Source organism: Crocuta crocuta, unplaced genomic scaffold, assembly GCF_008692635.1.
Source record: "Crocuta crocuta isolate KB4526 unplaced genomic scaffold, BGI_CrCroc_1.0 scaffold318, whole genome shotgun sequence".
Lineage (NCBI taxonomy): Eukaryota > Metazoa > Chordata > Mammalia > Carnivora > Hyaenidae > Crocuta > Crocuta crocuta.
The window spans coordinates 583,271-595,919 of NW_027531425.1; the positions used below are offsets into that span (position 1 = coordinate 583,271).

The following is a 12,649-nucleotide window of genomic DNA, read 5'->3' on the forward strand; positions in this document are numbered from 1 at the left end:
GTTTTCCCATTGCGTGAAAACAAGGGGCTTTACCAACCCGAAGCGGATCAGGCCCCTGGGAAAAGCAAACCATTGTGCCAGGAGCTCTTTTTTCAGCAATTGGCAAATGGATCTATCACCTTAAACTTTAAGTTTTCAGAATTCAGTGTCTGGGTCGTGCAGAGGGGTACATGGGGTGGGGGGTTTTCACACCTGTAATGATCCTTGCTGAGACGCTCTTTGAAGGCAAAGTAGAAAATATTTGCCAAAAAACAAGCAATGGCAAGATTTCTAATCACACAGCAACTCACCACCACCCTCCACCCGGCACACACCCCTCTCTCTTCTTACATTTAAAAGGCCTCAAAGTTTCCATCACACAGGAAACTATTCTCTCTCCCCCTCTTCCCCACTCCTCCTCCCTCCCACCCTCTTTCTTCTTGTTCTTTCTCTTCCAGGAAGAAATTCTTGAATATCAGTCCCCTCGAGATCACCCAATACGGATCATCAACTTTAAGGTCAGGCAAACCTGGGTTTGAATCCTGGTTACAGCACCTTGTGCAAGTTGCTTAAACTCTCTGTGCCTCAATGATCTCATCTGTAAAATGGGCTTTAAAATAATACCTGCCTGTTAGGATTGGTGTAAGGGTAGAATGAGCTAATGCTTCTAAGGTCTTTAGCTCAGAGCCTGGCACGTAGTCTTATGCCCCCAAATGTTCCTTGTTATTATTACCCAATCCACCCTTTTCACTGTACAGACAAGGAAATTAGATTCAGAGAAAAATGATTTATCCAAGGTCATATGACCGATTAGTGGCAAAGCCAAAACTAGATCCAGGCATCCCACCCCAGGCCTCTTTCTACCATACCACGCAAAGCACAGTAGACTTTCCTTCATTCATCAGCTTCAAGCAGAAAGGAGGCTGGGACATTTTCCAGTCGGTAGCATTCACGCAGAGCTGGTGATATTGCCGGAGCCAGGGCCAAGAGCATCCCAGATTGCTGGCTCTGCTCCGGGCAGGAGCCAGCTAAGCCTGAAGGAGAAGCAGCTGTTTGTGTCTTACACGGACACCCTGTCTCTGGAGACTTCATAAAGCTGATTTCCACAGAGCACTGAGCAACTGTCCTCATTAGTAATTTATCTTCTGAAGCTGAAGCTCCAGAGACAAGAAGTTGATTGGATAGGGTCACACCACAAGCTTTCAAATGCTCTGAAAACAGACAAAACTCTGCATTGGACCAGCCTCCAACCCACACCCCTGAGGGTCTCTCGCTCTCCAGAGCCCCTCGCCCCGTGCTGAAGGACAGGACCATTGCCCATATTATGCCCTGGGTTTTGCCCACCTGTTACCACACACACAATCATGCACGCGTCCAAGGGCTTGTGTTCCCAAATGGTCCACAGCGACATTTGGTCCTAGGATTCGAGGATCCAGAAATCTGCGAGCTCCCTGTTGTTTCTGGAGAGAACAGAACCCATTCGTTCTGACAAACATGCCCAGCGTCCTGCTTCTAGCCTGTGTCAAACTTTCCAAAACCCAGCCAGACCCAGCAACTCCTCACGGACAATCCAGGATGGCTCTGATCCCGTCAGGGGCCAGGTGGCCCACAGCTGCACACACCAGCCAGCTTGTTTTCTGGCCTGAGCCAGCCAAACCCTCCACTCACAATGAACAGAGGCCAGGGGGCGGTGGGGACTGGCCTGGAAGCTAGGTGAGGCGGGAGGGGTACAGCTAGGTTCATGTCAACTGTTCAATATTAGTGATGATAATTCTGGAGCAGAAAGACCCCTGGACTGGACTGAGGAGGCCTGTCCTCATGTGCTGTATAAGTGGGCTGCCCTGGCGGCAAGAAGCCACCTTCCAGTGCAAAGTTTTTATAGTGAAGATCTTCAGTCTGATGACACATTACAGGTTTTCGATTACTTCCACATACCTTATTTTGGTTCTTGAATCCTTCTTAAAACTCAACAATGTAGGGAGAGTATTTGGCAGATAACAGGACTGAGGTTCCCAGCAGTTGGGCAGTTATGGGCCAACCATGACAGAGCATAACGCTAACACAAATTATCTCAACATCTAGCCACTTCTGGCTCCTGCTGCCCTTCTAGGGGAGAGACATCCCTCCCCAGTGATGGGTCAAAGAGGACTGTGACCTGAGCAAATGCTAAAGAGGCTCTGTTCCCTTGGGATCAGGGTTTCAAGGGGCCAGTCTGTTCCCTAAGTCCTTTTGATGTCCTTTTACACTTTTGGAGCTCCAGGCAGGACTCAACTTAGCTCCAACCTCCAAGTTTGTCTGCTTCGTGGAAACCCACAGACGCTGTTAGGACACTGTCAGATTGTCGGCTGTGGCTTCACTGCTCACCTGAACTCTGGTCCTCTGTCTTTACTCCATGGCTAGGACGTGTTGGTAAGTGTGACGGTGGTGCTAGCCTCTACTGCCTTGGCTCAGAGCATCCCGTAAACCTAGATCAGGGTCATGGTCAGGGGAAGGTGTTCCTTCTCACCACCCTCCATCCTCCCTCAAGGAGATAAAGCCCAGCTTCTGTTTAGGAGGTGGGATGGCCATAGAGATGGGTTCATAGCAACTGCTAGGCACATGAGGGTAACTGAGCACTGAACCCCATCACTCCCTACTCCACATGACAGACTGAGGGTCCTTCTCTCTTTGGACATGGTTATGGGCTGAATTGTATCCTCTCAAATTCTTTTGTTGAGGTTTTAACCTCCAGAACCTCAGAATGTGGCTGTATTTGGAGACAGGGCCTTTAAAGCAGTAACTATGTTAAAATGGGGTCTTTAGGCTGGACCCTGATCCAATATGACTGGTGAGAAGAAGAAACCAGGACACAGACACACACGGAGGGAAGCCCATGGGAAGAGGGAAGGCCGCCATCTCTACAAGTCAAGGAAAGAAGCCTCCAGAAAAACCGACCCTGCCTCTACCTTAATCTTGGACGTCTAGCCTCCAGAATCACCATAAAATAAATTTCTGTCAAGCCTCCAAGCTGCGCTAAGTTGTCATGGAAGCCGCAGCAAAATAGTACAGATACCTGCTGCCGAATCATGGCCCCCTGCCCCCCTGCGTCCAGGACCTCCCAGCCCCCTCCAGGGCTGTCTCTGTATTCCTCTCCAACACCCCCTCCTCCCCTTAGCCCCAGATTCATCAAGTCCTTGGGGTCCGAAAAACTAACCCCACAAGCCCAGTCTCCCACTTCAGGGGCTTTGAGGAATGCAAGTTTCTGCCTCAAAGTGGACTGAGGGAGGGTCAGCTGCCCCTTGAGGCTCCCGGAGGAGCGAGGAGAGACTAGGAAATACAGAGAAAACAACCTGACTGATATTTTGGGCGGCCCCACATGTGATGACTGAGATTCCACACCTCCCTACCCCCCCACCCCGGAGTCCTCAGCCAGACCACTAGTAGAGGGGAAAGTAGAGGGGTCCCACCGTCCAGGGGCACATTGCTCTTTCGGGTGATGAGTGCAGGGTTTCTAGGGAGCAGGGTAGGACACCAAAAACTCAGGGAGAAGCTGAACCTGCACAGCCCTCTCACTATTTGAGGGTGCACAGAGCCCCTAGTCCCACCCCAGACCCACCCTGCCCCTGCGGGAGGGAGAGGGCATGAGGGGAGGAAGAGAAACACCCTGTTATACGCACTGTGTTTGTTCCGGGGCCTGGCTATTGACGCAAGAGGCCTTATCATTGGGCCCTCAGACCGGGCTGGGCAGGGTAGATCTGATCGGTCCCCACTGGCCTGAGGGAGAGAAGAAAGGAGAAGGGGCGAGGAAGGCCACGACAGAGCAAGAAAAAAGCTGCTGGTTGGCCCCACAATGAAAACACTCTTTCTTTTGCTGCTGGTGCTCCTGGACTTGGGACTGACTCAAAAAGCCCTCCACAGGTGAGGCCACATCCCCAGCCCTGGGTGCAGCGGGGGCAGCTCCCTGTCCTCAAGCTTCGGCTGCCCTGGGAGAGGGAAGATGACAGGGAATTGAAGAGGAGGAGAAACTGAGGGCCACCTTGTGTTGGCCTTAACCCCAGCCCACGACAAGCCACCCCTCTGCCTCCACCTCTCCACCACCAAGCCCCCGGGAGCTTCTCACGTTAGTAAAGAGCAGGAATCCGCAGCTTAGGTGTGGAGCTCACAGGACCAAGTCCTTGCTCGAAAGACAGATCGTGGCTAACCCCAAACCTTTTCTGTCCCTTTATATCAGCCCTTTGTGAGGTTCATGTAAAATTGCAGAACATTTTCTTAGAAGATCTCAAGGAGCTTGACTGTGAGCGGGAGGGCCACTTCAAGTCTAAGATTCTAAGAATCTTCAGGAGGCAGAGGCCAGACTGACAGGCTGGGGGCAGAAAGGGCACGAATCCTGGCCCCACTCTGGCCTGCTGCCTTGCAGATGTTCTCCCGTGTCATTTCCCAATTTACCTCCAGAAAAATGGGGTGGGGAGAGGGCAGGGTCCGAGAGGGACAGAAAGGCATCTCCTCACATCTCCTCTCAGGGTGCCCCTCAGAAGGCATCCGTCCCTCCGGAAGAAGCTGCGGGCACGGGGCCAGCTCTCTGAGTTCTGGAAAGCCCAGAATTTGGACATGATCCAGTACACCGAGGCCTGCACGGCTACGCAGGGTGCCAACGAGCCCCTCATCAACTACATGGATGTGAGGAGTCCTGGGGCAGGGGCTGGGGGTGGGGGAGGTGGAGGGATGGCTTGGCCTGTGGGCATGGCCAGTGTGGGCCAGCAACACTGAAGGTCAGTGTGGATTTCTCCTCTCGGATATCCCATAGGGACTGATCCCCTGGGTACCTGTGGATTTGACCGAGCAAGCCCCAATGTGCCCAAATGCACGGAGATCTCTGCAAAAGAAAAGGCGTGAGCAGGGCATGCATCCCAGTCAGAGGGGCCCTGCTGTGTGCCCTTGGATATGACTTAACTTTCCCCAGCTTCCCTTCCTTGACTGCAGAGCACAGGCCTTACTGCCTCTTCAGCCTTGCTGGCAAAGTGATTATGAGGAATAATGCAAACAAATGCTAAAGATTTGGTATGGGCCGGAGGCTCGATTTGATCTCCTCCCTTGTAGCTTTTTCTCTGCTCTTTCTCCCTTTTGTTGCCACTCCTCAGGCTCTGTAAGCTCCTCTGTGCTAGCCCAGGCTCTGGCCCTGGAGAGCTCTCCCGAGGCCCCCTGGTGAGCACCTTCCCCTTTCCCACCACCTACACTCTCCTTCCTTCCCTCCTTCCCCTACAGACAGAATACTTTGGCACCATCTCCATTGGCTCTCCACCGCAGAACTTCACTGTTATCTTTGACACTGGCTCCTCCAACCTCTGGGTCCCTTCCGTGTACTGCACGAGCCCAGCCTGCAGTAAGTAGGGCCAGGGTCAATGGCAGCTGAGGCCCGGCCTTCTGGGGGAAGGGAGCTTGATTTCCAGAAGCTGGCCATCCATGACATGCCAGCTTCCCCTCTCTCCACCTCTGAGTCCACCCTGGGACTTTCACCAATGGTGAAGAGAAGACTGAGCCAGGACAGAGCTAAAATCTGACTGCTATCCAAGCCAGCAACTTTCATAATGACCAGAATTAATGGGGGAAAACTCAGCCACTGAAAACACAAAGTTGATACAAATCTTTTTGAGCACACAATGACTCACTCCCTTTGAACACCCAAAATAAGGTGGGGGAAATTTTCATTCAATGGCTGTTTCTGGGCAGGTAGGTGGGTTGGGTTCTAGTGGTGATTATTCACCTGCTTCTAAAGGGCTTGGTGGCCTACCTCCCAGGATATCAGAGGTGGGGCTGGTGGGGCACAGTGTAGGGGTGCGTCTATTTGGCCAGAGGTAACTCAGACGTCGCTGTTAGCATTGGAAAGGGAAGGGCTAAGGAAAGACGTCTTAGTCTATGCTAGATAAATTCTAGAGACACAGTGTCTCAGAAAACCCCAAAATTAGGTGTCTACAGGTTAGGCAAGGAATTGAGAGTAACTGCCTGGAATGGTATTTATTTATCCCTGACTTTCTTGTGAATACCAGACTCTGACCCACACTAGCTGGCAGAGACTTCTGCTGGTGCCTGTTCCGTGACGCTTATCTTGGTGTGCCTCATGAGGTCACTGTGAGCAGTCACGTTTGCCCAGGGACAATTGTGACTTAGGCCACCGCATGTGGCTGGAGGAGAATGTAGTAGCTAACTAATGAAGGCCACGGTCAACCTTTCTAGGGGCCTCCACTCAATCCTGGGAGTTGAGGGAAGAGACCCTGCATCTCTGAGGTTTCAGGGCAGGGACGGAGGCGGTGAGCTGATGTCCCAGGAAAGAGCAGCATCCTTGCTTTTCCAGAGACACACCCCAGGTTCTACCCTTCCCAGTCCACCACATACAGCGTCGTGGGGAGTCAGTTCTCCATTCAGTACGGCACTGGGAGGTTGTCTGGAATCATTGGGACCGACCAAGTCTATGTGAGTACAATTCCTTCATCTTTTCTCTTTTGGCCAGAAACTTGGGGGACAGAATATTTTTCAGAGCTGTTAGGGGGCCAGTTTCAGATCTGCCTCGGGAAGAGGTGGAAACCAGGAGTCGGCTTCCAGGGAAAGGGGAATGCCTGGCCAGGAGGGAGTAGCACTCCCTGCTTGAGACAATGGCAGTGGGCCAGTCTGCTCAGTGTGCAGAGTTCTAGAGAGGCAGCGAGGAGGAATCCGACACAGGAACGGTGCACGGGGCAGAAAGCCTGGTGGCAGGCTTTCAGGAACGAGTTAAGGCAAAGGAAAAAAAAAAAAAAAAGAATGAGTCAAAGATGCTCACTCTCAGTTCAGCAAGACAGTAAGGGTATTAGGATTATAAAGGAAGAAATTACACTGTCATTATTCACACATGACAAAATTCCATATGTAAAAAATCCAAAAATATCTACAGACAATTGGGGTTAATAATTAATTAGCAAAGTTGTTGAATACTAGATTAACGAACAAAATCATCTGAATTTCTATATATCAGGAAAAGATGGAAAATAGACTTTTTTAATGTTTATTTATTTTTGAGATATAGAGAGAGACAGAATGTGAGTGGGAAAGGGGCAAAGAGAGAGGGAGACACAGAATCCAAAAACAGGCTTCAGGCTCTGAGCTGTCAGCACAGAGCTCAATGCAGGGCTCGAACTCACAAACCACAAAGTCATGACCTGAGCCAAAGTCAGATGCTTAACTGACTGAGCCACCCAGGCACCCCTGGAAAATAGATATTTAACGACATCATTTATAATAACATCAGAAACACCAAATACCTACACATAAACTTAACACAACTCATTTCAAGGTCTCTACTCTAAACATACTACAAATCATTATTGAGTGAAATTAAGGAAGATCTACATAAATTGAAATGACTCAGTATTTCATGACCCAGTATATGGACAAGTCCAAGTTTATTCAAATTGATCTATAGATTTGTTAATCAAAAAAATGGCAATTTTTATTAGAAATTGATGAACTAATTCTAAAATTTATGTGGATATGTAATACACCAAGATAATCTAGATGAAGAACCACACTACAAATAGTAAGACCTATTACAAAGCTCTAGTAATTGAGATAATGTGGTATTGACACAAGATAAGCAAACAGCAAATGGAACAAAATAGAAAATTAAGAAACTACTCTGAATTATGTTGAACATGAAACTGCAGTGCAGTGGAGGAAATGACAGTGTATTTATTAAATGGTATTAGCTCATTTGGCTACCCATATAACAAACAAACAAAGAAAAGAATCTTGGCTCCTACCTCACACATCATCAAACCTTCCAATACATTGTAGCTGTGGATGTCAAAAGTGAAATAAGAAAGCTTTTAGAAGAAAACACAGGAAAATGTCTTTATGACCTCAGGCAAAAATTTCTGAAACACATTACAAAAACTGCTGATAAAAGAGGGAGAAAATGGTAAATTTGACTACACTGTAATTCATATCTTCTGCTCGCCGAAAAACACCAGCCAAGTCTGGCAGAAGATATTTGTAATACATCTATCCAAAAAAGGACTTGATTCCAGAATAAAGAACTCCTACCAATCAATAAGAAAAATGCAGACAACCCACTTCACACAAGAGGATAGCCAAATATTCGGTTTCGTTAGTCATTGGGAAAGACCAATTAAAACCACAACATAACCCGCTGCATATCCACAAAAGGACTAAAATGGAAAAGATAGGTAATATCCAGTATTGGTGAGGATCCAAATCAACTGGGACTCTCAGACATTGGTATTGGAAACGTCAGTTGGTACAGTCACTTTGGAAAACTCATTGCCAGTGTTTATTCAAGCAACAACACTTACATACCTTATTATCTAGCAGTTTTGCTCCTAGGCATCTATTCAACATGTTCACCAAAAGACATGTACAAGCAGTACTGTTAGCAGTAGTCAATACCAGAAACAACCCAAATATCCATCAATGGTAGAATGGATAATGATGATGTATTCATACCATGAGATACCAGTGACAGTGAACAAAGTTACAACAGAGCGCACTAGTATGTTGAGTGACAGAAGCCATATAAAAAAGAATTCATCCTATATGATTCCATTGGTATAAAATTCAAGAGGGAGGAGCGCCTGGGTGCCTTAGTCGGTTAAGCATCCGACTTTCGCTTAGGTCACGATCTCGCGGTTCGTGGGTTTGAGCCCCGCGTCGGGCTCTGTGCTGACTGCCAGCTCAGAGCCTGGAGCCTGTTTCAGTCTGTGACTCCCTCTCTCTCTGACCCTCCCCTGCTCACGCTGTCTCTCTCTCCTAGAAATAATAAATAAAAAAATTAAAAACAAACAAACAAAAAAACATTAAAATTCAAGAGGCAAAGGCAATATATATGGGGAAATCAGGAGATGGCTTATCCTTGAGGAAAGGTACCATGATTTACAGGGTGCATGAAGGGGCTTCCAGTTTGGGAGCTTGCTGACATGGGTGAATGGTTTGTGAAAATGCTCCACACTGTACCCTTACAATTTCTGTAATATACTTCAACTTCTTAAAGTTTACATTAAAAAAATCAAGGTTGTGGGAATGAAATGACTGTGCCCATTGAATCAAGAAAGCTCGGGTGGGGGAAGAATTCTGTTTGGGCCAGAGGGAGAATCCGGGAATCTGAGGCTCTTTGCCAAAGATCTCCCATGAAGTTTTCTTTCCGGCTTTCTCCCATTAGGTGGAAGGACTTCTTGTGGTCGGCCAGCAATTTGGAGAAAGTGTCACAGAGCCTGGCCAGACCTTTGTGAACGCGGAGTTTGATGGAATTCTGGGCCTGGGATACCCCTCCTTGGCTGTGGGAGGGGTGACCCCAGTGTTCGACAATATGATGGCTCAGAACCTGGTGGATATACCCATGTTTTCGGTGTACATGAGCAGGTAGGCCCGTCAAGCCAACTGAAGTTAAGGTCAGTTACGACTAAGGGAGACAACATGGTCCAGTCCAAAGAGCACTAGGCCTGGTGATCAAGGACCCGGCTTGGATCTCTTGCTTGACCTATTACCAGCCGTGTGACCTTGGGCTTACCCTCTGGGGATATTGAGGAAATGGGGTTTGCCTCGCCTTGTAAACTATACCACACTGAACCAACATGAGGAATCTCTGGGATTGAGTATTCATTCATGCAGTGAATACATATTTATCAAGCTCCAATCCTGTGCTGACCGTGTTACCGTGCACGGGGAGCACAATAAAACAAGGAAGACACTCTCTGCCCTCAGGAAGCTTGATTCCAGTGGGAGGATGCAGAACAAAAAATTCAAAAGTAAGCTGACAATAAAATAATGGAATGTTAAGGGACTAATTAAATACAATAGAATATTACTCAGCCTGAAAAAGGAAGGAAATTCTAATGCGTGCCACAAGTGGATGAACCTTGAGGAGCTTATCCTAAGTGAAACAAGTCAGTCACAAAAACAAAACAACAAACACACACACACACACACACACACACACACACACAAAACAAGCACAGTATGATTCCATTTACGTGAAAGTCCCTAGAGTGATCAGATTCAGAGGCACAGGAAGCAGGATGGAGGCTGCCGGTGCAGGGGAGGGGGAACAGAAGTTACTGTTTAAGGGGTATGGAGTTTCCGTGCACAGGATGAAAAGGTCCTGGAGACTGGACCACAGTCTGGATCACCACAGTATGAATATCCTGAACACTACTGAACTATACATTTTTAAATGGTCGATTTATACAGTTTTTTAAATTGCTTGTTGTAGTTGGAAAAGGTCACGAGGCTCGCGTGCCTGGGATCCAGGAAGGCTCATCTAACCTTCATCCCTACATAGGAAGGAGATTTCTTACCTTTCTGACACTTCCTCCCAGTGAGATCTGGTCTAAGCTGATCCAGCTTTAGCGTAAGCCCATTTCCCTTGTTCTCCACTCCTCCGTGGAGAGTCTTGAACTTCCTCTATTAAACTGCATGGCTGCAGTTGGGACCAGCCCGGGCAGAGCTGTGAGCGAGATGGCACATTGCCCAGACACCTCTGCCTCCCCTTTACAAGACCTTCCTGCGAAACTTCCTTCCAACCGAGGAAGACAAGGGTTAGGATGGGAAGTAGTAAAGGCTTTGCAGTCTGACGGACCTGGATTTAAGCCCAGAGCCTCAGTTTCCTCAAATGGCCACTAGAGTGATGTAAGAGATAATTAGGATTAAGCAGATAAAATTCTTTGCCCAGCACCCTGCACAAAGGTCATCAATAAACAAGGGTTCTTCCCCCAACCCCCCCCCCAAAAACCACTCTTTTATGATGCCCACAGATACCCAGTTCCCTCCCTCTTTACCATCCTGCTTTGCAGCACCCTGAGTTTTATGTTTTTCTGATCATATTCCTTCTGAAAATGAATCAGTTTCATGTCCGATTTCTCCAGACTCCTGTTAGGTGCCAGAACAAAACCTGAAAAATCAACACTGATGAAGATTAAAAAATTTTCAAGTTCTAGCAAGTCACGTTGCATTCACATTAGCTTCTTTACCTTAGCACAATGGAGCGAATAACACGGAAGCTCCAGGCACCACCAAAACAAAAGTGAGAAAGATACTTGGGGGAAAAGGCTTTTGGGGGTGCCTAAAGTCACATGGCGTGTGCACACCCCAGATAGTCTCAGCTTGGTCCCGCATGAGTTCTGCACGACCACAGCCATTGTCCCCGTTTCCCACCTCCCTCGCCCTTCTAGCCAAGAAGCAAGCAGGCATTCACAAATCATTAAGCAGAGCTGTTTCTATCCTTTTGCCGGAAAAGGCCCAGACTAATCAACTTGCAGTAGTCGGGCACTCTGGTCTCAAAGCCCAGGCTGATATTTCTGCCTCTGTGGGTACTCGGTGTAAGTGGTCAGACCGAGAAGCAAGGCACTAGCTGATGCTTGTTCCTGGGGTTTTCCAGTGGCCCTTGCCTGACAATCTGCCTTTCTTTCCGTGTAGTGACCCAGAAGGTGGCGGGGGGAGTGAGCTGATTTTTGGAGGCTATGACCATTCCCATTTCTCTGGGAATCTGAACTGGGTCCCTGTCACCAAGCAAGGCTACTGGCAGATTGCACTGGATGTGTGAGTACTCTCTTCGCTGTGGTACGACCGCAGAACTCAGGACGGGCACCACTCAACTTGGTTAATTGAATCGACCTGAATCAAAGTGCTGGTCCCTGGGAGAGGAGGCTGGGGGCAGGTAGTGTGGGGNACACAAGACCGAGTCTCAGCTTCCTTCTTTGTACGTGTGGTGCTCCCTCAAGTCAACAGACAGTAAATACACTCAGCCAACTACTTGGGGCTCATTTAACATTAATTAATACATAGGGAAAAGGGCGAGTGACACGGGGGTGCAAGAGTGAATGGACTCAGATTCCACCTCCACGAAGTGTGTACAGAAGATGAGACACACACACACACCCCCACCAGGTGAAGCGGAGGGTGGGCCATGCCCCATGAGACGTGCCTCCAAAGTGGCCATGGCAGACAGCGCAAGACAGCCTCTATCTGAGCTCCTCAAGCAAGGGTTTCATGAAGGAGGGGACATTGACTGGGACTTGACATACATGCATGCCTACATCCGTGTGTGTGTGTGTGTGTGTGTGTGTGTGTGTGTCTGGGCATGGAGCAATCAGGGAAGCAGGACCGGGTGCTGGTCACACAGCTAGTGCTGTACTAGACAACACCGACGTTCACAGAAATGCAACTCAAGTTTCAATTCAGCCAAGAATAAGCGCCTGCGAGGGGAGGTGAGGGCATGGGCTGGGCACGAGAGACAAACTGCAAAAAGCGTCAGTGCTCACTGCCTACTGAGGGGTTTTCAGACCAGAGAGACTTGCCCATTTATGGGTCATGACCTCATTTTAGGGGATCATGACGTACATTTTTAATGAGCTGGAATAAAATAGAAAATAGGAGGGTGCACTTCACATGTTAAGGTTGAGCACTGTTTCATGACATTTTTATCTCGTGTGTGTGTGTGTGTGTGTGTGTGTGTGTGCATGCGCGCGCCAGGTCCAAAAGTAAATGTATTTCCCACTATGGATATCAGTCACAGAACAATTGAGAAACACTCTTGTGTGAGACACTCAAAATGGAAATCATTAGTGCATAAATGAGCCCAGTAGACGATGAGAGCAGCTGGGGACACATCAGGGCCTGGCCGGGGGGGGGTGGGTGTAGAGGAGGAATGTGA

General features: G+C 48.4%; 1 protein-coding gene across 2 annotated transcripts in view; it reads left to right on the plus strand.

Moving 5' to 3' along the window:
* Nucleotides 1-3,751: 3,751 nt before the first annotated feature.
* The window catches only part of CTSE (cathepsin E), a 12,282-nt gene continuing 3,384 nt past the window's right edge, over nucleotides 3,752-12,649 (plus strand). For both annotated transcript variants that reach the window (XM_077772077.1, XM_077772078.1), the window contains exons 1-6: nucleotides 3,752-3,876; nucleotides 4,479-4,635; nucleotides 5,221-5,338; nucleotides 6,308-6,426; nucleotides 9,161-9,360; nucleotides 11,413-11,535. In XM_077772077.1, coding sequence (XP_077628203.1) covers nucleotides 3,809-3,876; nucleotides 4,479-4,635; nucleotides 5,221-5,338; nucleotides 6,308-6,426; nucleotides 9,161-9,360; nucleotides 11,413-11,535 — 785 coding nt within the window. In that variant the 5' untranslated portion in view covers nucleotides 3,752-3,808. The remainder of the gene's footprint in view (nucleotides 3,877-4,478; nucleotides 4,636-5,220; nucleotides 5,339-6,307; nucleotides 6,427-9,160; nucleotides 9,361-11,412; nucleotides 11,536-12,649) is intronic.